Genomic DNA, 18,501 nt, shown 5'->3' with positions numbered 1-18,501 from the left:
TCCTTTGGGACACCCAATCACGGCCTGATGTGATACAGCCTGGATTCAAACCAGGGACTGTAATGACACCTTTTTCACTGAGATGCAGTGCATTAGACCGCTGCGCCACTCGGGAGTCCAACTTCAGCTGGTGCAGAATAAATTCAGATCTAATTTCAGGATTTGGCTCAAGTTGAGTTGAGGATGGGTAAATCACATATCCTGTAGTTTCCCCTTTCTCCACTAGGGGGCACCACAGAAACACCAGTATGCATGTTGTAGTAAGTGTGCATTCTGGCCTGCACAGAGGTTAGAAGAACCCCCCCCCCCACCAAAATGTACATTCAACTAGTTTGATGGATGACTGCGTCCTCCCCACTGCAGCATCAAAGAGTTCTAGTAATCCAATGTTCCTTTCGTTCTCATTTCCCTAATAACTACTCTAAACCAATGACATGTACGAGCCACAAGAGGTTCATGGTATCTTGATTAGGGAGGCCAGGCTCGTAGTAATGTCTGGAGCAGATTGGGTGGAATGGTATCAAATACAATACATCGTTGCCATTCCATTCACTCTGTTCAAGACTCCAATGGTATTTCTGAATACGGATACAGAAAAACATTTATTTTTATTTATGGCAGTGCCAGAGAGAGAGCGAGGGAGGGGAGAGAGGGTGGATGAGAGGGAGAGAGATGAGACTAGAAGCATAGCCTGCATACATCATAACCATATGACTATAGCTGTTAATGACCTTGCACACATGACACTGTCCCCTCCAGCACAAAAGGGAGAGGGTACCAGAGTTCAAACACACTGAAATTTTTATGACGTGCAGTCGCACACTCGCCTCAGTTCTGTGCCTCAGGGAAGGGACATGAACGTCACAGAAAATGTTTAATTGTGGTTAAGATTTCTGTCCAAGGTACCGTTCGCTGGTTTCACAAGCCTTCTCTCTATTCAACCCCTGTGAATGGGTTGTCCTTGTCCGAGTAGCGCAGCGGTCTAAGGCACTCCATCTCAGAGCTAGAGACGTCACTACAGACCCTGGTTCGATTCCCGGCTGTATCATAACCAGCCATGATTGGGAGTCCCACAATTGGCCCAGCATCACTAGGGTTTGGCCGGGGTAGGCCGTCATTGTAAATGAGAATTTGTTCTTAACTGACTTGCCTAGTTGAATAAAGGTTCAATTAAAAAAAGAAACCCAAGTAGCACTTCATGCAGAATCTACTCATTTGTTCAAGTATATATATATATACACACACACAGTATGTTGACACTCCTTCAACTTAGTGGATTCGGCCGCACCCGTTGCTGATAGGTGTATAAAAATCGAGCACACAGCCATGCAATCTCCATAGACAAACATTGGCAGAGGCCTTACTGAAGAGCTCAGTGACTTTAAAACGTGGCACAGTCTTAAGATGCCACCTTTCCAACAACCTACAGGACAAAACAGTTAATCAACTTTCTGCCCCGGTCAACTGTAAGTGCTGTTATGGTGAAGTGGAAACATCTAGTGGTAGGCAACACAAGTTAACAGAACGGGATCGCCTAGTGCTGAAGCAAAACACACTCCCAAATTCCAACTGCCTCTCGAAGCAATGTCAGCACAAGAGCTGTTCATCGGAAGCTTCGTGAAATGGGTTTCCATGGCCGAGCAGCAGCACACAAGTCTAAGTTCACCATGCACAATGCCAAACTTGGCTGAAGTGGTGTTAAGCTCACCACCATTGGACTCTGGAGCAGTGGAAATGCGTTCTCTGGAGTGATGAATCACGCTTCACCATCTGGCAGTCCCGACGGACAAATCTGGGTTTGGCGGATGCCAGAAGAATGCTACTTGCCCGAATGCATAGTGTCAACTATAAAGTTTGTTGGAGGAGGAATGGGGCTGTTTTTCATGGTTTGGGCTTGGCCCCTTAGATCCAATCTAAATGCTACAGCATACGATGACATTCTAGACGATTGTGTGCTTCCAACTTTGTGGCAACAGTTTGGTTAAGGCCCTTTCCTGTTTCAGCACGCTCCCATGCACAAAGTGAGGTCCATAATACAGAAATGGTTTGTTGAGATTGGTGTGGAAGAACTTGACTGGCCTGCACAGAGCCCTGACCTCAACTCCATCAAACACCTTTGGGATGAATTAGGATTCCCAACAGATGCAGTACTGTATCTTTCAATATATTAATAATGTAAGAATCAAACATTTTCAATTAATAATTTTATAGCTTTGCAATTGATGAGAAAAATTAACTCCAGACCGAAATCAAAGAAATACGTTTATTTAAGTGTAAACAAAAAAAAAAAAACTGCATAGGAAATGTGTAAAGTCCACAGAAGGCAGCAGGCAACAGACGAGGAAAGGCAACAGAAGACAGCAGGTAACAGAAGACAGCAGGTAACAGAAGACAGCAGGTAACAGAAGACAGTGTGTAACAGAAGACGGCAGGTAAATTAGTCTCCTCTTCTTTATTTAAACTGAAGACCTGACAACTGCACTTCCACACCGACCACTGTGTGTGAGGAGAGGAGAGGGGGGGAAACACGTGCATACACACACATATACACACACTCCTTACAGATCATTTCAGTGTGTATATGATAGTACACCAACACAAAACACACCAGCAGCACCCTCCTAAACTCAGCTGGTCCCCGCTGTCCTCGTGCCTCGTCGACAGAGGAGAATACATTCAGTGGATTTGGGTTCAACAACAACACACTCTCACACACTACCTACTGCACACAGGACAGAACAGAGCCTTAGAAATAGGCCTTACAGAGTAGAGTGACTGTTGATAAACAGACTCAGAATTATTATTATTTTTTTTTAAAAAGAGGCCATTTTGTCACCAAAGACTCCATGATAGTAAGATTCTAAATTGCATTGGAATGGAACAACAATGGTAACAACATGGTGTCCATTGTAATTCTCCAGACGCAGATTGATTGGTAGTACAGTATCAGTTCTGTTTTGTGATCCTGCTAGCAATGAGTAGGGTGTGAGTGAGAATCACTCCCAGCAAACCATTTTCTTACAAAATACATTCCAAAAGGGTCGTGTGGTCTGGAGTCCTTTGGTGTTTATCAAACAAACAACGGGAACATTTAACAAAAATAAAACCTGAAAATTAAACATAAAACAGTACATTTGAAGGAAACAATTCAAAAAGCTAAATGTTTCCATTTTCGAGATTGAGAACTAACGTGTAATATGCAAAAACGGAAACACAGAAAAGATTGGTCGCGTTCCAGCCCGTCTTCACCACACACACACACATGCAGAAATCTCAGGATTTTCACAACCCAACTGCAAAGAAAGAGGGTCCTGGAACATGGCCAATGAGACTCGTACTGAGGTCATAACAGAAAGGTTCACTATATTATCACTATGGGGGACACATTTCACTGACACCCGCATCACTAGGGGGGACACATTTCACTGTGACACCCGCATCACTATGGGGGACACATTTCACTGTGACACCCACATCACTATGGGGGACACATTTCACTGTGACACCCGCATCACTATGGGAGACACATTTCACTGTGACACCCACATCACTATGGGGGACACATTTCACTGACACCCACATCACTATGAGGGACACATTTCACTGTGACACCCACATCACTATGGGGGACACATTTCACTGTGACACCCACATCACTATGGGGGACACATTTCACTGTGACATAGAACTACCTGAGTTTCTATTTTTTTTCTTCCTTTTAAAAATGTTACGTATTTAATTTTTTTCTTTAAAAGATACAATCATTAACATGTTGCACAACTTCTACCTGGTGCAGTTTCACTTAAACCAACTTCTCTCCGAGATGCCAGAAACAAAATGGTGGACAGAAACATAGGGGCCAATAAAACCCTGCCCAGGAGTACAGGAGACCAATCAAGTGCTCAGCACCACACTTCCTGGATATTTTTGTGTGAGGGGGGTTAAAATAAATCAAGCGATTCTAATGAAGAAACCTATCTTATTTTGATAGAGAGTATGAGGTTGTCATTACTAGGGCAAAAACAAAATGTCTACAGTGTAAACAGTCTTCATCGTGTGTGTGGAGGGATCATTAAACTGTGCGGCTCTAAAAGTTGATGTACTAACTGCACTCTAGTACAGATTCCAGACATGGCTGGCCAAGCAACGATTGGTCTCTGCAGAGCCTCTTGGGAACAGGAAATACAATCGCAAAGGTCAAAAAGGTTAAATCCATCCAACGCACTCCTAACACATACACACCTGTGGGTATATGATCATGATTTTAAAAAAAAAACAGAATCAGCTACCAACCCGTCAAGTCTGTGAGACGTTGTTTCATTTTTTAAAAATGTAATGATGCAACAAAAAAACAAAAAAGGAACAAAAACAAAAAGTTTCAAATACATGTTTTTCCTCTGTAAGAGTGAAAACCTTAAAGATAGAATGTTGTCATTTTTTGTATTAAAATGTAAAAGATTGCAGACTTTTTCCATATAGTAATACTGAAACACGTCAACAGACCATATCGGTTCTAAGCAGCAGGGTCTGGGGCCTGTAATGTGCTAACGTCTCCGGTCTATTACCGCGCAATAAACAGGCTTATTACCGCGCAATAAACAGGCTTATTACCGCGCAATAAACAGGCTTATTACCGCGCAATAAACAGGCTTATTACCGCGCAATAAACAGGCTTATTACCGCGCAATAAACAGGCTTATTACCGCGCAATAAACAGGCTTATTACCTCGCAATAAACAGGCTTATTACCACGCAATAAACAGGCTTATTACCGCGCAATAAACAGGCTTATTACCGCGCAATAAACAGGCTTATTACCGCGCAATAAACAGGCTTATTACCTCGCAATAAACAGGCTTATTACCTCGCAATAAACAGGCTTATTACCTCGCAATAAACAGGCTTATTACCTCGCAATAAACAGGCTTATTACCTCGCAATAAACAGGCTTATTACCTCGCAATAAACAGGCTTATTACCTCGCAATAAACAGGCTTATTACCTCGCAATAAACAGGCTTATTACCTCGCAATAAACAGGCTTATTACCTCGCAATAAACAGGCTTATTACCTCGCAATAAACAGGCTTATTACCTCGCAATAAACAGGCTTATTACCTCGCAATAAACAGGCTTATTACCTCGCAATAAACAGGCTTATTACCTCGTAATAAACAGGCTTATTACCTCGTAATAAACAGGCTTATTACCTCGTAATAAACATCTTATTCACGCAATGTGTTCCTACACACACACACCAGACTTTTTTGTTAGTTTTCAAATAAGTTAGTACCAACCAACATTGTGCTAACTCTTAGGTACACACTTCTAAGAGGTTCTTACTGAGGAGAACCTGTGCTGATATTAGAGGTAATTCTTGTCGGTCTAAAGGGGGTAGGATGAAGGCCTCAAATTAGCTAACGGTGACGTCGCCATCTTTCTCACTGTTGGCCAATCAGGTAAGTGCACCCACATAAGTGCATCCAATCAAAGCACAGGGATCTGTCCTTGGCTGCTTTGATTCGCTAAACACTAATATCTATGATATAATGGTCCAATGACATTCACCGTCTATGACAGTGTCATCCCGACGCCAACTCCATTTTGACACCAAACTCCCACAAATATATTTTTTGGCACAATGCTCTGATCTTCGCTATTTGGTTTCTCCATATGATTAAAAGGCATAATGCACCACAATGCTAAACAGACCACTCATGGACACAATGTGGAGAGATGGCCATTTGTAACTTGTAATTTTACATGAAAAGGAGCCTCCAGGATTAAGATCTTTGGTCCAACAGGTGACAGGTAAATGTTACACGATTTAAAGTGTGAGGTGAGGTAAAAGTGTGAGGTGAGGTAAAAGTGTGAGGTGAGGTAAAAGTGTGAGGTGAGGTAAAAGTGTGAGGTGAGGTAAAAGTGTGAGGTGAGGTAAAAGTTGAGGTAAAAGTAACGAGGTATGTTTAAAAAAAATACAAATAAAGACTAACTTGAAGGTACCGTACAAGTACAAGAGGTACAGTAAAAGGTCTGGAAACTGAAGTATACAGTACAAGAGACTTGATGTTTAGAAGTTACTAGTCAAAATATTTGAAGAGGTAGGCCAATATACACACACACACACACACACACACACACACACACACACACACAGTTTACATACACTTAGGTTGAAACTCATTTTTCAACCACTCCACACATTTCTTGTTATTGAACTATAGTTTTGGCAAGTTCGGTTAGGAGATCTACTTTGTGCATGACAAGTCATTTTTCCAACAATTGTTTACAGACAAATTATTTCACTGTGTCACAATTCCAGTGGGTCAGAAGTTTACATACACTAAGTTGACTGTGCCTTTCAACAGCTTGGTAAATTCTAGAAAATTATGTCATGGCTTTAGAAGCTTCTGATAGGCTAATTGACATCATTTGAGTCAATTGGAGGTGTACCTGTGGATGTATTTCAAGGCCTACCTTCAAACTCAGTGCCTCTGTGCTTGTCGTCATGGGAAAATCACAAGAAATCAGCCAAGACCTCAGAAAACAAATTGTTGAGAAATGTACAAGCGCCTGAAGGTACCACGTTCATCTGTACAAACAATAGTACTCAGACATAAACACCATGGGACCACGCAGCCGTCAAACCGCTCAGGAAGGAGATGCGTTCTGTCTCCTAGAGATCAACGTACTTTGGTGTGAAAAGTGCAAATCAATCCCAGAAGAACAGCAAAATACCTTGTGAAGAGGCTGGAGGAAACAGGTACAAAAGTATCTATATCCACAGTAAAACGAGTCCTATATCGACATAACTTGAAAGGCTGCTCAGAAAGGAAGAAGTCACTGGTCCAAAACAGCCATAAAAAAGCCAGACTACGGTTTGCAACTGCACATGGGGACAAAGATCGTACTTTTTGAAGAAATGTTCTCTGGTCTGATGAAACAAAAATAGATCTGTTTGGCCATAATGACCATCGTTATGTTTGGAGGAAAAAGGGGGAGGCTTGCAGGCCTAAGAACACCATCCCAACCGTGAAGCACGGGGGTGGCAGCATCATGTTGACAGGGATTTTTTTTACTAGGATTAAATGTCAGGAATTGTGAAAAACTGAGTTTAAATGTTTTTGGCTCAGGTGTATGTAAACTTTCGACTTCAACTGATATACACACACACACACACGGTATGTAACATGAGCCATTTAAAGTTAAGTAAAAGGTGTGTTGAGGTAGATTTGTAAAATGACATGTGTATGTTGATGAAGTCTGAGAGTTGAGGTACTGTAGCCAGTAACTGGTTAAGGTAGGTTGTATTACAAATGAGTTGCACATAAAGTAACTGAGGAATAAGAAAGTATATAAAAAATGTTGAGGTATCTGACAGTTAAGGTAAACGATGGGATGTGAAAGTTTACGTAAATTAGGATTTAAAGTGCAGGCCTGCACTTTCCTCTGAGGTAAGAAGCTCAGAAACCAACTAATAAAACGCCCATACCGCTAGCCTAGACTACTCTAAAGTGACTAACTTCACAAGAGAAAGGGAGATTTACAACCCCTCCAAAAAGGTCCACCACAGGTGATAAATCAGGAATCTGTTTGCACTCAATGGTTCAATGGTTTGAGATGCTAATGCAAAATAAGGGTTGCTAGACATGAAGCAGTGTCATGTTAGCATGGGTGGTGGAGCTAGATTGAACCTCTCAGGGGTGTGAGATGGAAAGTGGCCTGGAAAGATACTCTTTGGTTGCTGTGAGATATGTTTTTTTCCCCCAGACCTTTCTACAACGTTCTCCTCAGGAAGTAGGCTTGAAAGGTACTTCCATTTTAAAAGCTAAAAGTAGGCCTTATATTCTTCTTCTTCTTCCCATTGACAGTGCCTTGAACAGATCGTTTTGGTGGCAGCTGGTGAGCGTTTTAGACCTCCAACATAAATGATTAAACAACAAAATGTCTTCAATGGGACTTGTTGTTCTTTCGATGCCAAACATACAGTTAGCCAAAATTCTACCTTTGGTTGACTCTACTAGCTGTTCTCTAGACCTCCATCTTTTCGAGGTCTGGTCAGCATGCACATGTTCCGGAACACTCTCTCTCCGGCATTTCAGAATGGGCGTCAATAACTAGGGTGGGGCAGTTATGTCAGAAGGGGGTTGGATTAAATCCTAGCCCCCAAGAGCCAATCAGTGCCCCACAATTCAACCACACAGGCTCATTCTGATTTCTGATTGGCTCTCACTCCTGTGGACAGCCAATCAAGATGCCTGCTTTCTGGAGGCATTGCTATCCTTCCGCATCATTCACAACAAATGTCACTCAAACAGAATTCATAATCAATCTACATAATCAACAACCAATACATCCTGATAACTCCTGATAAACGTATAAAATACTTTGGTGGGCCCTCCGTTTGAGAGTACACAAATGCGGTTTGTTTTTTCACATTGATTTCCATTATTTTTTTCCTCATAATCAGACCAGCTTGCTGACGACTGAAAGGAATCAACTATGTTCCATTGATAATTGGATACTTTGGGACAGAAAAGAGAATCTCCCCACAACAACGACTAGCTCCTGATTTCAACCAATCATCAAACTGCATCTGTCCCAGGTCAGACTCCCGGCACCGCTGCGATCAATAAACCAGTCAAGCTAAAAGGAGATTCTTCTGGTCCATCTGGTACTGTGACCTGAGCTAACTAACACAGAGTCAGTCTAACCGGTTTGGGCATTACCTCTATTCCGTCGGTCTGCAGTGACATTACACATGGAGAGATGAGGGGGACATGCTAAACCAAGATGTACAGAACAAGCTACCCTAAACATCACTGAACACACCAGACTCCACTACAGGTCAGGTCAAAACGTCTTTTCATTTTAAATTTTAAAAAGTATTGAGGTAGACTTTTTTTATTTTCTTCTTTGTAAAACCTGACAGACTAGAGTAGACCTCTGCTCGGAGAGGGTGAGTACATTCATTAGGAACTGGTTGAGGTAGGTGGCGGAGCAGAGGATTCAATATTTCAAGAAAAAGTGAGAAAAATCCCTGAGAAGGCGACGTGATGAGAGTTGAGAGAAAACAATTCAGATAGAAGACAGGGAAATCGTGATCTCTTCCTTGTTACTTTCACTACTGATTATCAACTAGTCTTAGTGGTCCCCTTTGTCATACAGTATACCACAGGAATCTGATTACACAAACTAAAACCTAAAAGTAAAAAATAACTTAAAAACAAACAAATTCACTTCCCCTTAATTTGTAATAACGCATTTCTACCTGCTCTGACTATCTCTCTTTAAACTGTCCTCTTTGTGTCTGTTTGTTGAATCCTTTTCCGAGCTCTTCAATTTCCTCTCCCTGACAGAGAAATGGAGAGAAAACCGAGTGAGAGAAAGAAAGAAAGCGAAAAGCGATTAGAACTTGAGGATGCGGTTGTTTCCGAAGTCGACGACCACGATGACTCCGTCGGGTGTCACAGCAACACCGGAGGGGCGGTCCATCTGTCCGAAGCCACTGCCATGGGTGCCAAATTTGCATAAGAAGTTCCCGTTGGGCTCGAACACTTGCACACGGTGGTTCCTCGAGTCGGCAACGATGATCCGGTTCTCCTGGTCCACCGCTATGCCCTGGGGACGCAGGAACTTCCCGTTACCGGTACCCTCGGAGCCCAGGAACCGGGCAGATTGGCAATCTGGCCGAATCACCAGCAGACGGTGGTTGTTGAAGTCGGTGACGACCAGGTGGTCCTCATGGTTAAAGGCGACACCCCGCGGCGAGTCAAAGTGTTTCCACAGAGTGCCCTCAAAGCCGTACTTGTTGATGAACGAGCCGTCAGGGCCAAAGAGCTGGACGCGGTGGTTCCTGGTGTCAGAGACCAAGATCTTCCCCGCAGAGTTCACTGCCACATCCCAGGGGTAGTTGAACTGACCGTTCTACAATAGAGTGCAGTAGAATATAGTTGTTAGTTCAGCTCTGATGAGTGTGTGTACGTGTACTATACTACTGTACGTGAGAGAGCGCACGTTTGAAAGAGTTTGTACCTTAGTGCCCTTCTCGCCGAACGTCAGCATAAACTGTCCGTCAAAGGTGAACACCTGCACACGGTGGTTGTCTTTGTCCGTTACGATGATCTGCTGTTGGCTGTCGCACGCCACGCCCGCTGGACGATCAAACTGACCGGGGCGAGAGCCCAGGGAGCCGAACTTGTGGTGGAAGGCCCCGCACGGCTTGAAGATCTGGACAGTAGGAGGTAGTCGCAGAAGAAAGGAAATAATTAAAGAGTCACTGTTCTAAAGATGGCTAGCTAGGGCCCTGTACACGCTATGCTTCACTGTTCTAAAGATGGCTAGCTAGGGCCCTGTACACGCTATGCTTCACTGTTCTAAAGATGGCTAGCTAGGGCACTGTACACGCTATGCTTCACTGTTCTAAAGATGGCTAGCTAGGGCCCTGTACACGCTATGCTTCACTGTTCTAAAGATGGCTAGCTAGGGCACTGTACACGCTATGCTTCACTGTTCTAAAGATGGCTAGCTAGGGCACTGTACACGCTATGCTTCACTGTTCTAAAGATGGCTAGCTAGGGCACTGTACACGCTATGCTTCACTGTTCTAAAGATGGCTAGCTAGGGCCCTGTACACGCTATGCTTCACTGTTCTAAAGATGGCTAGCTAGGGCACTGTACACGCTATGCTTCACTGTTCTAAAGATGGCTAGCTAGGGCCCTGTACACAATATGCTTCACTGTTCTAAAGATGGCTAGCTATGGCCCTGTACACGCTATGCTTCACTGTTCTTAAGATGGCTAGCTAGGGCCCTGTACACAATATGCTTCACTGTTCTAAAGATGGCTAGCTAGGGCCCTGTACACACTATGCTTCACTGTTCTAAAGATGGCTAGCTATGGCCCTGTACACGCTATGCTTCACTGTTCTAAAGATGGCTAGCTAGGGCCCTGTACACGCTATGCTTCACTGTTCTAAAGATGGCTAGCTATGGCCCTGTACACGCTATGCTTCACTGTTCTTAAGATGGCTAGCTAGGGCACTGTACACGCTATGCTTCACTGTTCTAAAGATGGCTAGCTAGGGCCCTGTACACGCTATGCTTCACTGTTCTAAAGATGGCTAGCTAGGGCCCTGTACACGCTATGCTTCACTGTTCTAAAGATGGCTAGCTAGGGCCCTGTACACGCTATGCTTCACTGTTCTAAAGATGGCTAGCTAGGGCACTGTACACGCTATGCTTCACTGTTCTAAAGATGGCTAGCTAGGGCCCTGTACACGCTATGCTTCACTGTTCTAAAGATGGCTAGCTAGGGCCCTGTACACGCTATGCTTCACTGTTCTAAAGATGGCTAGCTAGGGCCCTGTACACGCTATGCTTCACTGTTCTAAAGATGGCTAGCGAGGGCACTGTACACGCTATGCTTCACTGTTCTAAAGATGGCTAGCTAGGGCCCTGTACACGCTATGCTTCACTGTTCTAAAGATGGCTAGCTAGGGCCCTGTACACGCTATGCTTCACTGTTCTAAAGATGGCTAGCTAGGGCCCTGTACACGCTATGCTTCACTGTTCTAAAGATGGCTAGCTAGGGCCCTGTACACGCTATGCTTCACTGTTCTAAAGATGGCTAGCTAAGGCCCTGTACACGCTATGCTTCACTGTTCTAAAGATGGCTAGCTAGAGCACTGTACACAATATGCTTCACTGTTCTAAAGATGGCTAGCTAAGGCAGTGTACATGCTATGCTTCAGCTCTCAAGAAGAGGGCTACTGAGAGACAGATAGCTAGCAAGTTAAAAGCAAACAAACTGACACTGATTTAGCAAGAGTTAGCTTGCTAGCATCATAAAACCATTTCTCCTTAGGATTACGGCTGAGTTCGACGCCAACCCACAACATGAAATGAATGAACCCCACCTGTACGCGGTTGTTACTGCGGTCGGCCACCACCACGTATCCCTCTTTATCCACACTGATGCCCCAGGGACGACACAGCTGACCGTCACCCTCCCCCTCACTGCCAAACGCAGACACCGGTGAACCCAGAGCCCCGTAGCGTCGTCCAGACTTCACCAGTACCTGGAACACAGGCAGGGAGAATGCTACTTAGCATTTCATCCTATCTACAGCAATTTTCAAGTTGTATTAATTAGTTTGTTGTTGCTTAGGAGATGTGGATAGAATATGTTGGAGTGTAAATATATTACTTGGTTGTTACATTTATTATAATACTATACATTTTACCTTGAAGGGGCTGCCCATGATGTGCTGGTTACAGACCAGAACTGACACCAAATCTTCTCCCTCAGTCTTGGGCAAGTAGCTGACCGTGTACGACCCGTTCTGGTTGTCACACACCTCCGCAGCCGACAGGTTACCATCCGCCGCTGCCATCACCACCGCTGACACTGCGTCACCGCCCGAGAGGCAGGGCTCCCTGTCGTGGTCGTAGCCAATTACGGTGAAGGAGGCGGTCTTGCCACGGAGTGCGGTCTTTAGGCCCTCGCCGTGAGCTTTGGTGACGGGAGCGAACGCTCCGCTACTGATCAACCCCATGGACTGGATGGCTATGTACAGGGCCTGGTGAAGATAATACTGATCAACCCCATGGACTGGATGGCTATGTACAGGGCCTGGTGAAGATAATACTGATCAACCCCATGGACTGGATGGCTATGTACAGGGCCTGGTGAAGATAATACTGATCAACCCCATGGACTGGATGGCTATGTACAGGGCCTGGTGAAGATAATACCGATCAACCCCATGGACTGGATGGCTATGTACAGGGCCTGGTGAAGATAATACCGATCAACCCCATGGACTGGATGGCTATGTACAGGGCCTGGTGAAGATAATACTGATCAACCCCATGGACTGGATGGCTATGTACAGGGCCTGGTGAAGATAATACTGATCAACCCCATGGACTGGATGGCTATGTACAGGGCCTGGTGAAGATAATACTGATCAACCCCATGGACTGGATGGCTATGTACAGGGCCTGGTGAAGATAATACTGATCAACCCCATGGACTGGATGGCTATGTACAGGGCCTGGTGAAGATAATACTGATCAACCCCATGGACTGGATGGCTATGTACAGGGCCTGGTGAAGATAATACTGATCAACCCCATGGACTGGATGGCTATGTACAGGGCCTGGTGAAGATAATACTGATCAACCCCATGGACTGGATGGCTATGTACAGGGCCTGGTGAAGATAATACTGATCAACCCCATGGACTGGATGGCTATGTACAGGGCCTGGTGAAGATAATACTGATCAACCCCATGGACTGGATGGCTATGTACAGGGCCTGGTGAAGATAATACTGATCAACCCCATGGACTGGATGGCTATGTACAGGGCCTGGTGAAGATAATACTGATCAACCCCATGGACTGGATGGCTATGTACAGGGCCTGGTGAAGATAATACTGATCAACCCCATGGACTGGATGGCTATGTACAGGGCCTGGTGAAGATAATACTGATCAACCCCATGGACTGGATGGCTATGTACAGGGCCTGGTGAAGATAATACTGATCAACCCCATGGACTGGATGGCTATGTACAGGGCCTGGTGAAGATAATACTGATCAACCCCATGGACTGGATGGCTATGTACAGGGCCTGGTGAAGATAATACCGATCAACCCCATGGACTGGATGGCTATGTACAGGGCCTGGTGAAGATAATACCGATCAACCCCATGGACTGGATGGCTATGTACAGGGCCTGGTGAAGATAATACTGATCAACCCCATGGACTGGATGGCTATGTACAGGGCCTGGTGAAGATAATACTGATCAACCCCATGGACTGGATGGCTATGTACAGGGCCTGGTGAAGATAATACCGATCAACCCCATGGACTGGATGGCTATGTACAGGGCCTGGTGAAGATAATACCGATCAACCCCATGGACTGGATGGCTATGTACAGGGCCTGGTGAAGATAATACCGATCAACCCCATGGACTGGATGGCTATGTACAGGGCCTGGTGAAGATAATACCGATCAACCCCATGGACTGGATGGCTATGTACAGGGCCTGGTGAAGATAATACCGATCAACCCCATGGACTGGATGGCTATGTACAGGGCCTGGTGAAGATAATACCGATCAACCCCATGGACTGGATGGCTATGTACAGGGCCTGGTGAAGATAATACCGATCAACCCCATGGACTGGATGGCTATGTACAGGGCCTGGTGAAGATAATACTGATCAACCCCATGGACTGGATGGCTATGTACAGGGCCTGGTGAAGATAATACTGATCAACCCCATGGACTGGATGGCTATGTACAGGGCCTGGTGAAGATAATACTGATCAACCCCATGGACTGGATGGCTATGTACAGGGCCTGGTGAAGATAATACTGATCAACCCCATGGACTGGATGGCTATGTACAGGGCCTGGTGAAGATAATACTGATCAACCCCATGGACTGGATGGCTATGTACAGGGCCTGGTGAAGATAATACTGATCAACCCCATGGACTGGATGGCTATGTACAGGGCCTGGTGAAGATAATACTGATCAACCCCATGGACTGGATGGCTATGTACAGGGCCTGGTGAAGATAATACTGATCAACCCCATGGACTGGCTGGCTATGTACAGGGCCTGGTGAAGATAATACCGATCAACCCCCTGGACTGGATGGCTATGTACAGGGCCTGGTGAAGATAATACCGATCAACCCCATGGACTGGATGGCTATGTACAGGGCCTGGTGAAGATAATACCGATCAACCCCATGGACTGGATGGCTATGTACAGGGCCTGGTGAAGATAATACCGATCAACCCCATGGACTGGATGGCTATGTACAGGGCCTGGTGAAGATAATACCGATCAACCCCATGGACTGGATGGCTATGTACAGGGCCTGGTGAAGATAATACCGATCAACCCCATGGACTGGATGGCTATGTACAGGGCCTGGTGAAGATAATACTGATCAACCCCATGGACTGGATGGCTATGTACAGGGCCTGGTGAAGATAATACTGATCAACCCCATGGACTGGATGGCTATGTACAGGGCCTGGTGAAGATAATAGGGCCTGGTGAAGATCAACCCCATGGACTGGATGGCTATGTACAGGGCCTGGTGAAGATAATACCGATCAACCCCATGGACTGGATGGCTATGTACAGGGCCTGGTGAAGATAATACCGATCAACCCCATGGACTGGATGGCTATGTACAGGGCCTGGTGAAGATAATACTGATCAACCCCATGGACTGGATGGCTATGTACAGGGCCTGGTGAAGATAATACCGATCAACCCCATGGACTGGATGGCTATGTACAGGGCCTGGTGAAGATAATACCGATCAACCCCATGGACTGGATGGCTATGTACAGGGCCTGGTGAAGATAATACCGATCAACCCCATGGACTGGAGGGCCTGATCAACCCCATGGACTGGATGGCTATGTACAGGGCCTGGTGAAGATAATACCGATCAACCCCATGGACTGGATGGCTATGTACAGGGCCTGGTGAAGATAATACCGATCAACCCCATGGACTGGATGGCTATGTACAGGGCCTGGTGAAGATAATACCGATCAACCCCATGGACTGGATGGCTATGTACAGGGCCTGGTGAAGATAATACCGATCAACACCATGGACTGGATGGCTATGTACAGGGCCTGGTGAAGATAATACTGATCAACCCCATGGACTGGATGGCTATGTACAGGGCCTGGTGAAGATAATACCGATCAACCCCATGGACTGGATGGCTATGTACAGGGCCTGGTGAAGATAATACCGATCAACCCCATGGACTGGATGGCTATGTACAGGGCCTGGTGAAGATAATACCGATCAACCCCATGGACTGGATGGCTATGTACAGGGCCTGGTGAAGATAATACCGATCAACCCCATGGACTGGATGGCTATGTACAGGGCCTGGTGAAGATAATACCGATCAACCCCATGGACTGGATGGCTATGTACAGGGCCTGGTGAAGATAATACCGATCAACCCCATGGACTGGATGGCTATGTACAGGGCCTGGTGAAGATAATACCGATCAACCCCATGGACTGGATGGCTATGTACAGGGCCTGGTGAAGATAATACCGATCAACCCCATGGACTGGATGGCTATGTACAGGGCCTGGTGAAGATAATACAGATCAACCCCATGGACTGGATGGCTATGTACAGGGCCTGGTGAAGATAATACCGATCAACCCCATGGACTGGATGGCTATGTACAGGGCCTGGTGAAGATAATACCGATCAACCCCATGGACTGGATGGCTATGTACAGGGCCTGGTGAAGATAATACCGATCAACCCCATGGACTGGATGGCTATGTACAGGGCCTGGTGAAGATAATACCGATCAACCCCATGGACTGGATGGCTATGTACAGGGCCTGGTGAAGATAATACCGATCAACCCCATGGACTGGATGGCTATGTACAGGGCCTGGTGAAGATAATACCGATCAACCCCATGGACTGGATGGCTATGTACAGGGCCTGGTGAAGATAATACCGATCAACCCCATGGACTGGATGGCTATGTACAGGGCCTGGTGAAGATAATACCGATCAACCCCATGGACTGGATGGCTATGTACAGGGCCTGGTGAAGATAATACTGATCAACCCCATGGACTGGATGGCTATGTACAGGGCCTGGTGAATATAATACTGATCAACCCCATGGACTGGATGGCTATGTACAGGGCCTGGTGAATATAATACTGATCAACCCCATGGACTGGATGGCTATGTACAGGGCCTGGTGAAGATAATACTGATCAACCCCATGGACTGGATGGCTATGTACAGGGCCTGGTGAAGATAATACTGATCAACCCCATGGACTGGATGGCTATGTACAGGGCCTGGTGAAGATAATACCGATCAACCCCATGGACTGGATGGCTATGTACAGGGCCTGGTGAAGATAATACCGATCAACCCCATGGACTGGATGGCTATGTACAGGGCCTGGTGAAGATAATACCGATCAACCCCATGGACTGGATGGCTATGTACAGGGCCTGGTGAAGATAATACTGATCAACCCCATGGACTGGATGGCTATGTACAGGGCCTGGTGAAGATAATACTGATCAACCCCATGGACTGGATGGCTATGTACAGGGCCTGGTGAAGATAATACTGATCAACCCCATGGACTGGATGGCTATGTACAGGGCCTGGTGAAGATAATACTGATCAACCCCATGGACTGGATGGCTATGTACAGGGCCTGGTGAAGATAATACTGATCAACCCCATGGACTGGATGGCTATGTACAGGGCCTGGTGAAGATAATACTGATCAACCCCATGGACTGGATGGCTATGTACAGGGCCTGGTGAAGATAATACCGATCAACCCCATGGACTGGATGGCTATGTACAGGGCCTGGTGAAGATAATACCGATCAACCCCATGGACTGGATGGCTATGTACAGGGCCTGGTGAAGATAATACCGATCAACCCCATGGACTGGATGGCTATGTACAGGGCCTGGTGAAGATAATACCGATCAACCCCATGGACTGGATGGCTATGTACAGGGCCTGGTGAAGATAATACCGATCAACCCCATGGACTGGATGGCTATGTACAGGGCCTGGTGAAGATATTACCGATCAACCCCATGGACTGGATGGCTATGTACAGGGCCTGGTGAAGATAATACTGATCAACCCCATGGACTGGATGGCTATGTACAGGGCCTGGTGAAGATAATACCGATCAACCCCATCGACTGGATGGCTATGTACAGGGCCTGGTGAAGATAATACCGATCAACCCCATGGACTGGATGGCTATGTACAGGGCCTGGTGAAGATAATACTGATCAACCCCATGGACTGGATGGCTATGTACAGGGCCTGGTGAAGATAATACCGATCAACCCCATGGACTGGATGGCTATGTACAGGGCCTGGTGAAGATAATACCGATCAACCCCATGGACTGGATGGCTATGTACAGGGCCTGGTGAAGATAATACCGATCAACCCCATGGACTGGATGGCTATGTACAGGGCCTGGTGAAGATAATACTGATCAACCCCATGGACTGGATGGCTATGTACAGGGCCTGGCGAAGATAATATTATCCATAATACTATAAATATGCCATGAACTAGGGACAGGTGGAAATAGCAACATTAATATAATATTAATATAATGTATATGAAATTGGCTGACATGTCGATAATTCCAGTCATCCAAAGAGCCACAAGAGTCTCTAACCCCTCTCGCTTGGTCTGGCGGGGTGAACAGGAACCTGTTATTTACCTGGTCTGGAGGGGTGAACAGGAACCTGTTATTTACCTGGTCTGGAGGGGCGAACAGGAACCTGTTATTTACCTGGTCTGGCGGGGTGAACAGGAACCTGTTATTTACCTGGTCTGGAGGGGCGAACAGGAACCTGTTATTTACCTGGTCTGGAGGGGTGAACAGGAACCTGTT

At 46.0% G+C, this 18,501-nt stretch overlaps 1 protein-coding gene and 1 long non-coding RNA gene across 7 annotated transcripts in view; both read right to left on the bottom strand.

Moving 5' to 3' along the window:
- Positions 1-2,249: 2,249 nt before the first annotated feature.
- Positions 2,250-18,501, bottom strand: part of LOC118377442 (E3 ubiquitin-protein ligase TRIM71-like) — a 56,661-nt gene continuing 40,409 nt past the window's right edge. Inside the window, exons 6-10 of the mRNA XM_052469433.1 lie at positions 12,244-12,579; positions 11,917-12,078; positions 10,035-10,229; positions 4,773-9,926; positions 2,250-4,726 (exon numbers count right to left, since the gene is read on the bottom strand). Coding sequence (XP_052325393.1) covers positions 9,408-9,926; positions 10,035-10,229; positions 11,917-12,078; positions 12,244-12,579 — 1,212 coding nt within the window. The 3' untranslated portion in view covers positions 2,250-4,726; positions 4,773-9,407. The remainder of the gene's footprint in view (positions 4,727-4,772; positions 9,927-10,034; positions 10,230-11,916; positions 12,079-12,243; positions 12,580-18,501) is intronic.
- Positions 17,800-18,501, bottom strand: part of LOC127909191 (uncharacterized) — a 1,425-nt gene continuing 723 nt past the window's right edge. For all 6 annotated transcript variants that reach the window (XR_008070132.1, XR_008070131.1, XR_008070133.1 and 3 more), the window contains 2 exons: positions 18,436-18,501; positions 17,800-18,399 (listed from right to left, as the gene is read on the bottom strand). The exon at positions 18,436-18,501 is cut by the window's right edge and continues 42 nt beyond it. This is a non-coding gene — a long non-coding RNA (uncharacterized LOC127909191). The remainder of the gene's footprint in view (positions 18,400-18,435) is intronic.

Source organism: Oncorhynchus keta, chromosome 19 (genome assembly GCF_023373465.1).
Source record: "Oncorhynchus keta strain PuntledgeMale-10-30-2019 chromosome 19, Oket_V2, whole genome shotgun sequence".
Taxonomy (NCBI): Eukaryota; Metazoa; Chordata; class Actinopteri; order Salmoniformes; family Salmonidae; genus Oncorhynchus; species Oncorhynchus keta.
Note: the sequence above shows the minus strand (reverse complement) of the source record. Positions and strands in the feature narration are given on the sequence as shown.